The sequence below is a fragment of the Dendropsophus ebraccatus genome, chromosome 13 (assembly GCF_027789765.1).
Source record: "Dendropsophus ebraccatus isolate aDenEbr1 chromosome 13, aDenEbr1.pat, whole genome shotgun sequence".
In the NCBI taxonomy this organism is placed as follows: Eukaryota; Metazoa; Chordata; class Amphibia; order Anura; family Hylidae; genus Dendropsophus; species Dendropsophus ebraccatus.
The window spans coordinates 21,384,687-21,399,340 of record NC_091466.1 but is presented as its reverse complement, the minus strand read 5'-3'; the positions used below and the strand labels follow the sequence as shown (position 1 = coordinate 21,399,340).

At 43.0% G+C, this 14,654-nt stretch overlaps 1 protein-coding gene across 1 annotated transcript in view; it reads right to left on the bottom strand.

The window, feature by feature from the left end:
- Positions 1-358: 358 nt before the first annotated feature.
- Positions 359-14,654, bottom strand: part of LOC138770478 (antigen WC1.1-like) — an 85,764-nt gene continuing 71,468 nt past the window's right edge. Inside the window, exons 7-11 of the mRNA XM_069949585.1 lie at positions 12,995-13,306; positions 12,603-12,917; positions 5,806-6,108; positions 2,033-2,097; positions 359-595 (exon numbers count right to left, since the gene is read on the bottom strand). Coding sequence (XP_069805686.1) covers positions 359-595; positions 2,033-2,097; positions 5,806-6,108; positions 12,603-12,917; positions 12,995-13,306 — 1,232 coding nt within the window. The remainder of the gene's footprint in view (positions 596-2,032; positions 2,098-5,805; positions 6,109-12,602; positions 12,918-12,994; positions 13,307-14,654) is intronic.

Genomic DNA, 14,654 nt, shown 5'->3' with positions numbered 1-14,654 from the left:
TATAGGTTTGTTCTTTTTTGGCACAAAAACTTTGTCTGTTTCATAATTGAGTTTGTCTCTTAGTAAACTATCCCTTTTTTGTTCCTTGATTGTTGTTTGTAATGTTGTTAACTTTTTCTCCAACCTTGTTATGAAACTTTGATATTGATCCTCGGCCATTCTCTTACGGAGCTCTATCTTTGCTCTACAAAGATCATTTGTAACACACACATATTCTTTTTCATTACGTGCAGTTACCACTTTAAGGATCCCGATAGAGTTCTCCCGGTGGATCTGCGTGAGCATAAATTCAGGATCATCTGTAAATTTGGATGCTTCCTTAAAACAACGCAGGCCTCTTGGGACTCTTTCACATTCCTCATATGATTTGAGTGAATGGACTATCCAAAAAGAGTCTCATCTCTTTTTCGGCCAGGTTGTGTATTTTAAATTCTAGCTGCTTTGTACTCATTAACTGCAGCGGATCACTCCGATCACATGACTTGAAAAAGCCACTGGCGTCCGCCCGTCCAGCGTTAATGGGGTTGTCTGATTCCCCTTCAACCATATTCACATTAGTGTCCAGGCTTTGCGTTTCCATATTGTCCTTACTCAGCTGCAAAGGGAAATTAACCAGTCTCTCAGGCAGAACTGTGTGCTCAGATCTTGTGAAAGATAGATTCCAGTCTTTTATGCAACATAAAAATAGAGAGTGATCGGCACTACAAGTCCCAAATTGACCACATCAGTGACCAGGGAAGTTGCAAAAGATTAGTAGATAGGCACTGGATAACATCGTGTCTGGTGGTGCTCACTAAGTATAGATGACCATAACAACAAATACAATTCATTCAGAGAAATAGTAGTGGCAACTCACCAATATAATGACTTGTGCAGATTTCTTTATTTAACGCATGGATAAAAGCATCGGGCGGACGCCAGACAGGTGGAGGTTACAAGCTCGTTTCGCGAGGGAGGGGTGCTAACCGCTATCCATTCTGAATTGACTGGCCCCTCCCTCTGGCTACGTCACCTCTGTGTAAATACTCCCAACAATAATGACGTAACAAACGTGATCATATCATTAAAAAGATATACAAACAATGTAAAAACAATGGTACTAAACAGCTGTTATATTAGGAAGCTACGATCTGCCTTATCATTAAGGCCACTAGGTCCCTCCACCCCCGTTCACAGAATCCATTCAGTCTCGGCTTTTAGCAAGGCACAGTGTCTATTCACACCATCACGTGCCAGCACTCTTTGTATGCCGGCATGTGCCTCTCTTATGTGTTGTATTAGCCTAGGGGCCCCTACTCCTGATCTAACTAAGTAGAAATGTTCTCTTACTCACACATGTAGTGTGCGTTTAGTTTGGCCGATATAAAATCTACCACATTTACAGGAAATTACATATACCACATAATCTGTCTTGCAGCAGATAAAATCTTTCACATGTATATGTATAAAAAAAAAAAAAAAGCTTGTACGAAACCAGGTAACACGGAGGCCACACATTACATTATCAATAGCCTAGGTGCAAGGGGTTATAAACAATCCTTTGCAGCTGGGAAATCCCCCCCACACACACACACACACACAGATCACATTTTCTCCTTCACTGTATAAATAAAAGCTTCTTTACAGTGAACTTAACCGGCCGCTACGGGGATGGTTTCTGCTCCTGGGAGTTGGATTCCTAATAGTTGTATCAGATGCAGGCCCTCAGGTGTGTCAAACCAGGCTTGAAATGGGTTCTGGGGGGATCTTCTTCCTACTCCTTCGACTTCATTTGGACAGAGTAAGACTCAGACGACAACACACTTGGCCGTGTAATTGCAGCAGCCCACTATCCACTTAGCCCCCATATAGGGGTATACTTCACCTCTTCACTAGGTTCAAGAGTATGCTTGAACTTCAGGAGATCGTTTCTTTACAGAGCTCCTACCAATAAATAGGGTACAACTATGATGGAGATGCTTTAAGAAGCAATACCCATTGTATTTATCAAACTTCTGGACAGTGGCTAGCCTCCACTCATGGCATGCTTCACCCAGACCGGGGTGCTCCAGGTATCTTTTGATGTCCCACATCTGCTCCTTTTTCTCTTCAACTCATCTGCAAAAAGACAGGCAATGGTGCTGTTGCAGGAGAGGGTGGCTGTTCCCTTCCTAGCCCACATGAGGATTGGCCCTTAAGGGTTCTTGGGGATGGCTCAGTGTCTCATTGTCAGTGCTTCATGCTTAAAGCATATTGGCCTCAGTGGGACTGCTGCATTAAAGGAAAGCCATAAGACCTCAGTGGGACTACTGCACCCTGGTTGCATGGACCATCACTTACATTAGTGTCTGTGCTCCTTGTTGCTTCCCAGTATGATGGTGGTGGATACTCTAGACTTGTCTCCTCACATTAGCTGGAATTAATAGTCACCCTGTATTTGCCATGAATCTCTCTCCTCCTCAGGCCCTGACAAAGGCATCAGTGGATGGCTGGACTCTAGGTAAGTTGCTCACATTGGAGCACCTGCACCATCCTGCCATCCGGTCACCATACTTTTTTGGGGTCTAATTTCACTTTCAACTAGGGGCGTAAATACGGGGGCAGAGAAGCTGCTTCCTACTAGTTTTCACCATGCTTTTCTGCTTTGGCTTTTGATGCATTTTTCAGCTGCAAAATCGTAATTAGAAACACTCCAAAGAGCCGCTTTATCATTAAAATCAAGGGAACACCAAAAAGCACTTTTTTTGCTGCGAACAAATGTTTTGGCACAGCATTCGTGGCAAAAGAACTTCTAAAGTCTCACTATAGTAGCTGCCATTGTTTAGCTGTTTTAGTCGTTAAAAAAAACTTTTGACATGTCATAGAAACATGTAAAAAGTTTTGAGACTTACATTATAAGCCCAACTGATCATGTGATATAGAGCCGAGAGAAGACCTCTCTTAGTCAGAAGCAGAAAACTTCTGCTCTGTAGGGAGCCCTGTATGTACTGCTGCTGCTGAGCTGCATCATTTTGCCAGCCAGGCAGGGCTTTTTCTGGAACAGAATTTTTTTGCTGTAGACTGGAAAATCCTGAGGGCCTATTTACACTAAGTAAAACAGGAAATTCCAAGCAGAATGCCAATTGTAATCATGCCTGCCTCACTGTGTCAATGTGATTCCTAACGCCCTCCGCTCTCCACGGTTCTCCCCTGAAAGAATAAACATGTCAACTCTTTCAGCGGAGAGCCAGCGACAGATTGTTTTGTGTTCTTCCTACACTTCTTCAAGAAGTGTAGCAAGTATTACGTGACCTGGTACGGGACCCCTAAGTCTTTTTGCACCTGCGTAAGGTAACTCCTTCTAGTTCACACAAGTGGAATGAGGTATCCACTGCAGTTAGTGTTTTTCCCCACTAGGTGTCACTACTGTTTTTCTATGCAACGTATTTCTATGCACAGCTAAGGCTTCTAAGGGTTAACTGTTATGTGTCACATGTTACCTTTTTGTCCACTCAAAGGTGCAAGTTCTTTCCCTCCTTTCTCTAGCCTATCTTCTTCACTTCTCTCTCTCTCTCTCTCTCTCTCTCTCTCTCTCTCTCTCCACATGTAGCCCGACCATTCCTCTTTTCTACTCTCTACTGCAAAGCACGTTCCTACTAAAAGCACCTGGTCTCTACATCAACAACTAGCACCTGGTCTCTACCTCAACCACTAGCACCTGAGTCTGTTGCAAGATTGTAATTTTTGTGTTGCACTGCACGAGTTCTATCCTTATTTTGCACTTTGTTTATCTTAAGTAAATTGTTCCACTTTGCAAAAGCACTGGACTCTGGCTTATCTTTTCCGCACCCGCACACACAGCTCTACACTTGGGTTAATCTCTTTTCGGTGATGGTGAGGTGCCAGACTGTCCAGGGTGGGTCCTTTACCACTCCAGGCTACCAAGACAAGTGCCCAAGTGACCCTAGACCCACTCAGCTACCACACTAATGTAACAGCAGACCCGGCAGGAGATCACCCAAACAAACACTCCCTGCGCCTCACCACTGGTACACGTCCTGCAACCATCTCTCTCCCTTTCATGTGTGTGAAGTCAGAATAAAGAACTGAAATTGCAGTATTGCGATGAGTGCAGGCTCTTACTCCTACTTGTTTCACATTTATCCTGTTGGCTAGCTGTTGCACCCCGACAGCTTCTTGTCTGTGGCAAACATGTCCTGCTTGTCTATATTCACTGCACAGTCTGAACATGTCCCTGTGGTTCATATTAATTTTTCTACTTGTTGGATGATACTATTGCATCACTACTTAACAGTCTCTGCACCTGATCCATGGAGTGTAAAAAAAAATAAAAAAATAATATAATGTATTTCTATGATTTCCTAAGGAAAAACTGAGAACTGAGCTCAGTTCTCAAGCTGCTTGGTTCTGGGACACAACACCTACATAGAAAAAACTGAACCTCCATGATTTTTGAACATATCAAAGAAATACTTTATTAGATAAAAAAAACACACATAAAATCGTACAACACAGTGAACTGCGACTGAGAAAATACATTAAAAACCAACAAGGAAAACATACAAATGAGGGGTGCTAATGTCAGGCAATGTTAAGAGAGTTGGTCAGGGGTTCAATACAATTCATTGGTAAATTACCATAAAATCACCCTGAATCACAACAAACTATACAACATATTATACAACAGTCATTTGTCTTACCCAAATGGAAACGATATGCCAGCCAGACAATTGCCCCCACCCCAACGCACGTTTCGGTGAGCAACCTTTATCAAGGGGTACTGAGTGGTTGGAAGGCCCTGATATAAATACCCATACACCAGATCAAGCGTCCAATCCCCTACACCCCCCGCAGGTGGAACAAATGATAGCGCGTACCGTGTCCATGACGCTCGCCCGTCTGCAAACATGGTCATGTGATTATCGACGTGCCGTAAATACGTCATAGACGGGCGCAGGCGTACTTGCGTATAGCCACTATGGAAATCCAGATCTCGCGGCAAGATCACGTGACAATAACACGTCACGCGACCCGCCCATATGAGTCATGTGATCATTACATCAGCGCAACGTCAGTGTATCATAGACGTGCGCAAATGCCATTACAGACATGTACCGAGAAAGTCCAGGTCACGCGGCAGGATCACGTGATTGACAAGATCACGTGTTCTGTTCACAGTACCATACAAAGAATATATGCGCAGGCGCAGATTATCATGGACTGATAGGTATTAAATCAGTGAAAAAACTCCCGGGATATAGGAAGAAGTTTATGGAAAAAATTATTATAATCTGGTCGGTGTAGTGAAATATAGCAAAAATCCAGTGCACCATATGTAAAAAAATAAATATCCGTAGAACAGCACAGCACTACACAAATACTGCAATACTGCCACCAAGTGGTCAAAAAATATATATCATTCAAATATCAAAGAATTAAAAAATTAATTAATAAATATATATATAGTGAAAAACCTGATGAAGTAATATAGACAATAAACTAATACTCTGGGACAGCCTTCCAGAATATTTCGAGAACAGAGGTATGACTATATGCAATATATATATATATATATATATATATATATATATATATATATATATATAGTCATAAGATCATAACAACTCTTCATTTGGTCTACTTTTCAGAAATTTCAGGATATCCAGCCCAGAGTTAGACCTTGTGCATGTGAAATACAGGGAGTAGTACTACAGTTTTTTTTTGCCTCTTTCATCCATTTCATGTGCACTCACCAATCACTTGTACTAGAACACAGTCTGTTTTACGTTAGCATATCTGCACTCATATATATAAACAGATACTTACAAACTATGTAAGCAACTTCTCTATCACTGCAGGATTCCGTATTCCATGGGGATGATGGACATTCCCATAATAGTTTACTATACTTGGTGCAGTTAATATGATCCACCCAGAAGGGTCTTTTCCTAGTCTCATATAGTCCAGTCTCCACTCGTCCTGTTGATCCACAGTTCAGGTGTTTGCAGATAACATAGACTGACACGTCTGGCATATTTTCACACACTGAGCTCCAGCTTCCATTATAATAGACTTCCAGCCATCCTTCACATTCCTGTTTTCCTTCAACCAAGCGGATATCCAAAAATTCTGCAAAAACAAAAAACAAAAGATAAATAAAATAAAATATTTACCTGTTTTAAATGCAATTAACCAATCAGCACCCCCGCAATAAGGATGTAGGGTAACGATTGATCACTATGACAGACAGGGGTCTGGCAATACTGTATTAGCTATGTGCTGATCTAACTAAGCAATGCAATAGCACTGCATTAAATGTTAGTTAGCGATAAGTAATCAAATGATTGGTTAAAAAAGTTCCCTAAATGGACTTAAAAAAGAAAAAGATATAAAAATATAAAAAGCTCTTTCCTAATAAAAATTACACACAAAAATGGCACCAAACAAAATACAGATTACAGCGTAAAAGATTTGTTTATTTAGTCCGGAAAAAAAGGAAAGTAGAAAGTTATTGGGGTTAAAAAAAAAAAAAAAGAATAAAAATTGGAAGTGTCTGAAAAAAATAAAAATAAATCTGCGACAATACAGAAAGGTGGAGAAACAGGAGACCAGATGTTCACAGTGAGTGGTGGCGATGCAGCTGCAGGGGCACAGGGAAGGGTAAGTATAACTTCTTCATTATGCCTGCCCTGATTTTTACATGTAGCTGTCATATCCCTTTAACCCCTAGACGACTTAGGACATACCGGTACGCCATGGGTGCCTGTCCCCAGACGACACTGGGTGTACCGGCACGTCCTGTGCAATGAAGCTTCATAGGAGGTGTGGACCAGATGCATTCAGCAGCCGGGCCCTCACCGTTAAAGCCAGGCTGCATCGATAGCATGTCATTAACCACTTAAACACCGTGATTGCGGCATTTAAGTGTAAGTGACAGGGGCTGTCCCCTGTCACTTACCGATCGGGACCCCTGCAGTCACTTACCCCTGGGACCCCCGCAGTCACTTACCCCCTGGGACCCCCGATCGTTTTACCGGACAGACGGAGGTCTCTTACCTGCCTCCGTGTGGTCCGATCGGTGTTCTGTTGCTTGAGTCTGACACAGATAGGCTCAATCAGCAGAGCGCCTTTAACACTGATCAATGCTATGCCTATGGCATAGCATTGTACAGTGTTTGCAATTTAATGATTGCAGGTAAAAGTCCCCCAACTTCTGTGAAAAACCTTTTTTTTTCCCATTTATTGAAACTAGAGATGAGCGAACCTGGAGCATGCTCGAGTCGATCCGAACCCGAACTTTCGGCATTTGATTAGCAGTGGCTGCTGAAGTTGGATAAAGCCCTGAGGCTATGTGGAAAACATGGATAAAGTCATTGGCTGTATCCATTTTTCCAGACAACCTTAGAGCTTTATCCAAGTTCAGCAGCCCCAGAACCCGGTTCACTCATCTCTAATTGAAACACATTACAAAGTTATAAAACTTTGTAATGTGCTTCAATCACCTATCTGCCCCCCTTCCTTACCCCCCCCCCCCCCCCCACACCCCCCTTGACCCCCCCTCCCGGAAGTGTAGGAAACTCATACATACCTAATTACTGTCGACACCAGGCTGCTCTCTCAGCTCCATCTTGTGACGATGTCGTCATCAGGAGGAGGGCTGGTCTAGGTCCCGTTACACCAGCCTCCCCCTCCCCTGCCTTGTCAGGTGACTCAGCTTGTTCAGCTCCGATTGGCTGAGCCACTGCAAGCCATCTGACCTTGTGCAGCAGCCATAAAGTCAGTCACTGAATCTGAATCTTTGTCCTCCGAGACTGTCTTCCAGCAATCTGTCAGCTACAGGACCCCCACCCCCTCCCCCCTCTGAAACCCAGCGACGAAGTCAGTGTGTGAAGGAGTCTTATCTGTTTCTCTTTCCTCCTCTCCCTGCATCTTATCGGCTACAGGTGACCCCCCCTCCCTCCCCTCTCCCCCCAGTCAGGGACAGCCATTCTGCAGCTTTCACATTGCAATGTGCTGTACACTACTTACATTGCTGTACACTACTTACACAGTGAAAGTGTATGTGTGAAGCTGCTGTGCAGGTTGATACCCTGTGTGTTTTGGGGCATGATTGAGAGAGGGCATTTATCAGCAGCTCCTTTCTTGGCATAGGGATATTTTTTCTTACTGTCAAAAAAACACGTAAAAAACACTACACTACACCACACTACATGGAATAAAGTTTTACACTACACCACTACACATTTACATACCCCAAATACTAATCCCCGTATAAAGATGGCCCCCAGGGTGTTTTCAGCGTCAGACACATATGTTATTATTGCCTCCGACACTGAAACAGCCAGTGAGGATGAATGGGGGGATCCTTCTTTCCTCCATTCATCCTCATCATCCTCATCATCCAGTGACGTGTCTGGGGGGTAGCGTAGCGTACGCTGCCCCCCAGACACATCTTTCCCGCCAGTACCGTCCCAATAAGAGATGACGGTATGGCGTTAAATTCTCCAAACTCTGTAAGTGTACCTCAGGATACACTTACAGATCCAGGGTACGTGCACACTGCGGAATGGCGAAGGATAACCCTTTGTGCATTCCGCAGCTGGCACCCGCCGGCAGACTGATGGAGGCGCGCGTCTCCACCCGTGTCATAGACTCCATTCTATGCACGGGCAGATTCCGTTGTCCGTCCAAAGAATGAACACGTTCATTCTTTGGACAGAGGGCAGAATCTGCCCGTGCATATAATGGAGTGTGACACGAGCGGAGATGCGTGCCTCCATCAGTCCGCCGGCGGGTGCCAGCTGCGGAATGCACAAAGGGTTATCCTTCGCCATTCCGCAGTGTGCACGTACCGTTAGAGTGTATGAAGGAAGGGACACCCAAAACCAGCCCCCAGATGCCTCCCCCCTCCCCCCTGCATCCTCCGAGTTAGTGGGGAGATCATTCGCGAACTGATCTTCCCACTGCTGGATAAAGGTCACCACCACCCGTACGGGGATAACTTTTATACCAACACCCTCTCTTCTGGTCCGTCGCTGCCCGAGCTACTGTAGCTTGCAGCACGATCCGAAAATATCAGAAGCAGTAATAGAGCCCTAATATTTAGCAGCCATGGAGCGGACCCATCGCTTCTGGATATGAAGGACCGCATATCGCACCAGGGCAACATTTTCCAGGTGACGTCCCCCACACTGGAGAAAGGGAGACCCCAGAAGAAGTGCAGAGTGTGGCGTAAAAGGGGGTAAGGAAGGACACCATTTTCCAGTGTGACACCTGTCCTGATCCCCCCGGCCTCTGCATACTGGATAGCTTCAAGGCGCACCACACGTCATTGGGGTTCTACATTATCTAAATTCTGTCCCTCTTCCTATTTCTGTGGTCACGTTGATCCATGGATTATTCTGATTTCCATTTTGGAGTCGGGAAGGAATTTTTTTCCCAGTGATGAGGCTACTGTCGTCTGCCCAAGGGTTTTTTGCCTTCCTCTGGATCAACACAGGTTGAATTTGATGGACTCCTGTCCTTTTCAACCTTATAAACTAATAATTGGCCTAATACCCCCAAATAAATTAATAATTGTCCCTTTTCCCCAGCTAAGTAGATATGGCCGCCATTCCCATTAGAGGATACCATGATGCAATTACAAAGCCTCTGTGCGGCCAGGACAGTAGAAACCCCCCACAAGTGACCCCATTATGGAAACTACACCCCATAAGGAATCTAACAAGGGGGGCAGTGGGGATATGGCCCCCTAGCGACGGCCACATTTGGGCCGTGAAAATTAAAAAATTGTATTTTTTTTTCATGGCACATGTTCCACTTATGTGCCCGTTATCAGTGGGGTCCATATGCTCACTGTACCCCTTGTTGGATTCCTTATGGGGTGTAGTTTCCAGAATGTGGTCACAGGAGCTTTTTAATTGCGACATGGCCTCCATCCTTCATTCCAGCCTCTAAATGGTGCTCTGTCCCTTTGGTGGCTTGCCCTCTGCCCATATGGCACATTATATCCACATGTGGGGTATTTTCGTACTCAGGGGAAATTACCCTTCACGTTTTAGGTTCACTTTCTTTTTGACCCTTGAAATCCATTCCAGTAAAATCCAGCTTGCAAAGGCCAATTGGCGCTTCTTCCCTTTGGAGGCTCGTCCTGCGCCCGCTTCGCACTTTATGTCCACATGTGGGGTATTTCTGTACTCGGGAGAAACTGCGCTACATGTTTGGTGTTTTTTTTTTTTCTTTTATCCCCTTGTAAAAATGAAAAATGAATGCTAGAACAACATGTTAGTGTAAAAAATAGAATTTTTCCTTTTTTACACCACATTGTTCTAAAAATCTGTGAAGCACCTGTGGGGTCCAAATGCTCCCCGCACCCCTTGTTACATTCCTTGAGGGGTGCAGTTTTCTAAAATGCATCCCTTTAGGGGTGTTTTTTAGGTTTTGACACCCCAGAGCCTGCCAACCTGAAGTGGTACGGTCAAAAATGACCAAATATAATGAAGGCGTTGAAATTCACTAGGCGCTCCCTTATATCTGAGGCTTGTGGTTGCGTCAAATAGCGCAATAGGGCCACATATTGGGTATTTCTATAAACTGCAGAAACAGGGCAATCAATATTGGGGTGCATTTCTCTGCTAAAAGGTTTATCATTATGAAAGATATTGGATTACAATAAAATCTCTGCACAGAAAATAAAAATTTTCAAATTTCTTACACACGTAGCTTTTATTTCTGTGACTCCCCTAAAGGGTTAAAAAAACTTTCTGGATGTGCTTTTGCAGAGTTTGGGAGGTGCAGTTTCTGAAATGGGGTGCTTTGTGTGGCTTTCTAACATACAGGCCCCTCAAATACACCTTGCACCTGAACAGGTCCCTAAAAATATCTGATTTTGAAATTTAACAGAAAATTTGGAAAATTGCTGCTAATGTTTTAAGCTTCCTATTGTCTAAAAAAAATGAAATATAGTTTAATAAATGCCGCCAACATAAAGTAGACATGTTGCTAATGCTATTTAATATATAATTTATGTGGCATAACCATTTTCTGTATAAGCAGAAAGGTTTAAAAGTTGGAAAAATGCATTTTTTCACAATTTTTCACGTTATTTTGGTGTTTTTCATAAAGATTTGTTATGAGTATCGACTCCATTTTACCAGAAATGTAAAGTACAATATGTCACGAGAAAACAATCTCAGAATCAGCCGGATAGGTAAAAGCATCCCGAAGTTATTAATGAATAAAGTGACACTGGTCATTTTCATAAAATTTGTCTCTGTCCTTAAGGCCATTTCAGGCTCTGTCCTTAAGGGGTTAAAGGGAAACTCCAGGTAGAGGTTAAAAAAATTAAACTTCTGCAGAAGCTTAACGCAATACTTACCTGTCTATCCCAGTTTTGAAACTACCAAAAATCCATTTGTTTGGGGGGTTTGCTCTGTTTTGTGTTTCTGTTCTTCCTGGTTTGGCATTTCCCAGAATGCAATGTTTTCCCTCATGTGATGATCAAAGCCCCCACCCATTACAATCAGTAAAATTAGTGCAGCAGCTTCTTCTGGCCGGTTAGAGATGGTGAATCACTCAGGGGATTGGGTTATCCAGCCAAGCCTCCTGTGACATAACGCCCTGCCCCCTGTCTGCATCATCAGCAAACACACACAATGTGAGACAGAGGTCTGGAATATTTGTCTCCTAGGGGGGAGAGCAGAAGGAGCAGGAAACAATAAGAATTGGCACAGGGGACATTTTTTTCACTTCCTGGATTTCTATCAGCTACCAGTGTGACAGAGCCGTACAGATACAGTGATACATTGTATAGACACATCTATATAACTTTTAATGTACTTTTAATAGAAAATAGTCTTTCTTATCTGGAGTTACCCTTTAAAATGTGTTAAAAAATTATAAATACTCCAAAGCCACTCCCTCAATAAAAGTTAAAATCACCCCCCTTTCCGATTATATAAATAAAACATATAAAATAAATAATTAAATAAATAAATAAATAAAAATATTATATACCGTAACATGTGTAATTGTCTGATCTAATAAAATATAACAATCATCATCGTGAACGGCGTAAACAAAAAGAGGGGAAAAAGCGCCAGGATTTTTGTTACATTATATATAAAAAAAAATAATAAAAAGTGATCAAAATGTGGTATTATTAAAAACTAGAGAAAAAAATTACACCCCATACAGCCCGTAGGTGAAAAATTTAAACTGTTATAAAAGTCACACACACACACACAAAAAAAATAAAGATAATTTATATATATATATATATATATATAGAGAGAGAGAGAGAGAGAGAGAGAGAGAATCTGTGTAAATCTGCATATGGATATGTTCTGACTGACCTATAGAATTTTGGTATCATGTCACTTTTACCGTATAGTACATTATGGCCCTCCTGGAAGGAGGGGGGGGGGGGGAACTAAAACGCAAAAATAAAAATTTGCGCGGTCCACTGGGTCATTTTGGACGTGGTCCTCAAAGGGTTAAATAAATCCTATTGTAGCCAATGGGAATTAAACACACTTCAGATGTTTTCAACTTCCTGATCACCTTTGGCAACCACAAACAGGGTGTTGGAAAGTCATTAAAAAAAATAAATAAAACTCTCTTACCTGAGCATATTACACCTGCATCTTCTTTATGACCACAGTTATGGTCTCCGAGCTGCTTTGAAGGACAGTCCCAGATGTGGGTTTCATTTCCTCTACATTGTACATCATCCATCCAGATGTCCCCAGTTCCTCTCCCATAATAGGCTTCTGTTGTAGCTGTGACAGCGAAACCACAACCCAGCTGCTTACAGACCACATCTGCATCTGCTTTATCCCAGGAGTCATCACAGATAGTCCCCCATCTTCCTGCATGATAAATCTCCACTCTTCCAGCACATTGGGCCGATCCATTTACCAGTCTTATGCGTTTACTCTCTATAGTAGGAGAAACTTATAAACTGATACATATAATCGCAATATCTAACCATGATAATATAATAGACAGAATATACCTGAGCAGATGACTTCTATATTTCCTGTATCTCCATGTGTCTTTATATCAGATTCTCCAGTAACAGAACACTCCTTCAGTTGGCTCTCATTCCCCTGACAAATTCCCCTCAGATACACATGACTATTATTAGTTGTTGGTGATGTGATAATAAATGTATCAACCGCATGACCACAATGTAATTCTCTGCAGACAACCTGAGTCTCATTGATTCCCCATTGGTCACTGACAGCTCTGCTCCATGTACTATTAGTGAGAATCTCCAGTCTTCCTGCACAATGATCTTCTCCATCCATCAACCTCCCTGTCTCCTCTTTACCTGTGGTTATAAAATGTAGTTATACATGTGTATTTATTTAATTATTAATTTTGATAATGCTATTCCAGATGTTTAAAAAGTAGGGGTAGTGGGGATTGAACATACTTACATAGCCCTGACCCCTCAATTTTGTATCTTCTTTTAACATACAGTGCATGATCTGCCTACCCAGACAATAAATGGCCCAAACAGAACACCGCTGTGGCCAGTGTTTGGTTAAGGCTCCCAAGAGCATATCTCAAAAGCAAAAAGAAGAGAAATGATTGTGGGATCTACCAAAGCTTAATGGAAACTGCATGGAAGCAACAAGGGGACTGGGCTGGGTAATTTTTTTTATTTCTCTTTTATTCGGGCTAACTCTGGCCAGTGTGTCCATAGCATTTATAGGGAGAACAGATGGTGAATTCTCCCTCTGTTCACCATCGGGATGTGCAAAACAAAAGCTGTGTCTTGTTGGCGGCTATAAACAGGAATCAGCCATGTGAACGTTAAACCAAACTTGACCTTTATTTCCAATGACCCAGAAAATAAAAACAGGACATCAATAACGACCTCCAGGCTGTGACTCCTACGTGTTTCTGATGACTACACACCCTTAATCATGGCTTAATCAGGTAACTGCTGTCAGTTAGTGATGAGCGAGTACTAAAATGCTCGGGTACTCGTTACTCGAGCCGAGTATTTCCCGATACTCAAGTGCTCGTTTCGAGTAACAAACCCCATTGAAGTCAATGGGAGACTCAAGCATTTTTTGAGGGGACTCAAGTTCGGTAGAGAGAAGGTCGTGTGAAAACCTGTCAACCTCAGAAATTGATGGAAACACAATGGAAATGGACAGGAAACAGCAGGGGCAGCATGTATGCATGCCTCGGAGGCTGCCTTATGGCACCATTATGCCTAATTCTGTGCAACAGCCTGGTTAAAACAGAGGTAGGCATAGGGACCACCCAAAAACTCAGCCTGACACAGCATGGCAGTGAGAACACAGGGGACCATTAAAACAGAGGTAGCTTATCATGAACCACCCAAAAAATCAGCCTGAAACAGCATAGCGGTGAGGACAGAGTGAACAATGTAGAAGCGGTAGCCAGGTCCAGCAGTAGTCAACATGGATGTCAATAAAGGCCCAGCAGTAGTCAACATGGATGCCAGTTAAGGCCCAGCAAAAAAGTAGGCAAGGGCAGGCAAACCTAGTGAGGCTCCCCAAAACTAGGACAGACACTGCAGGGCCTTGAACACACAGAGAGCCATTACAAGTGAGTGAGGAAGCTAGTGAGGCTCCCCAAAACTAGGCCAGACACAGCATGGCATTCAGCACACAGAGAACCATTACAAGTGAGTG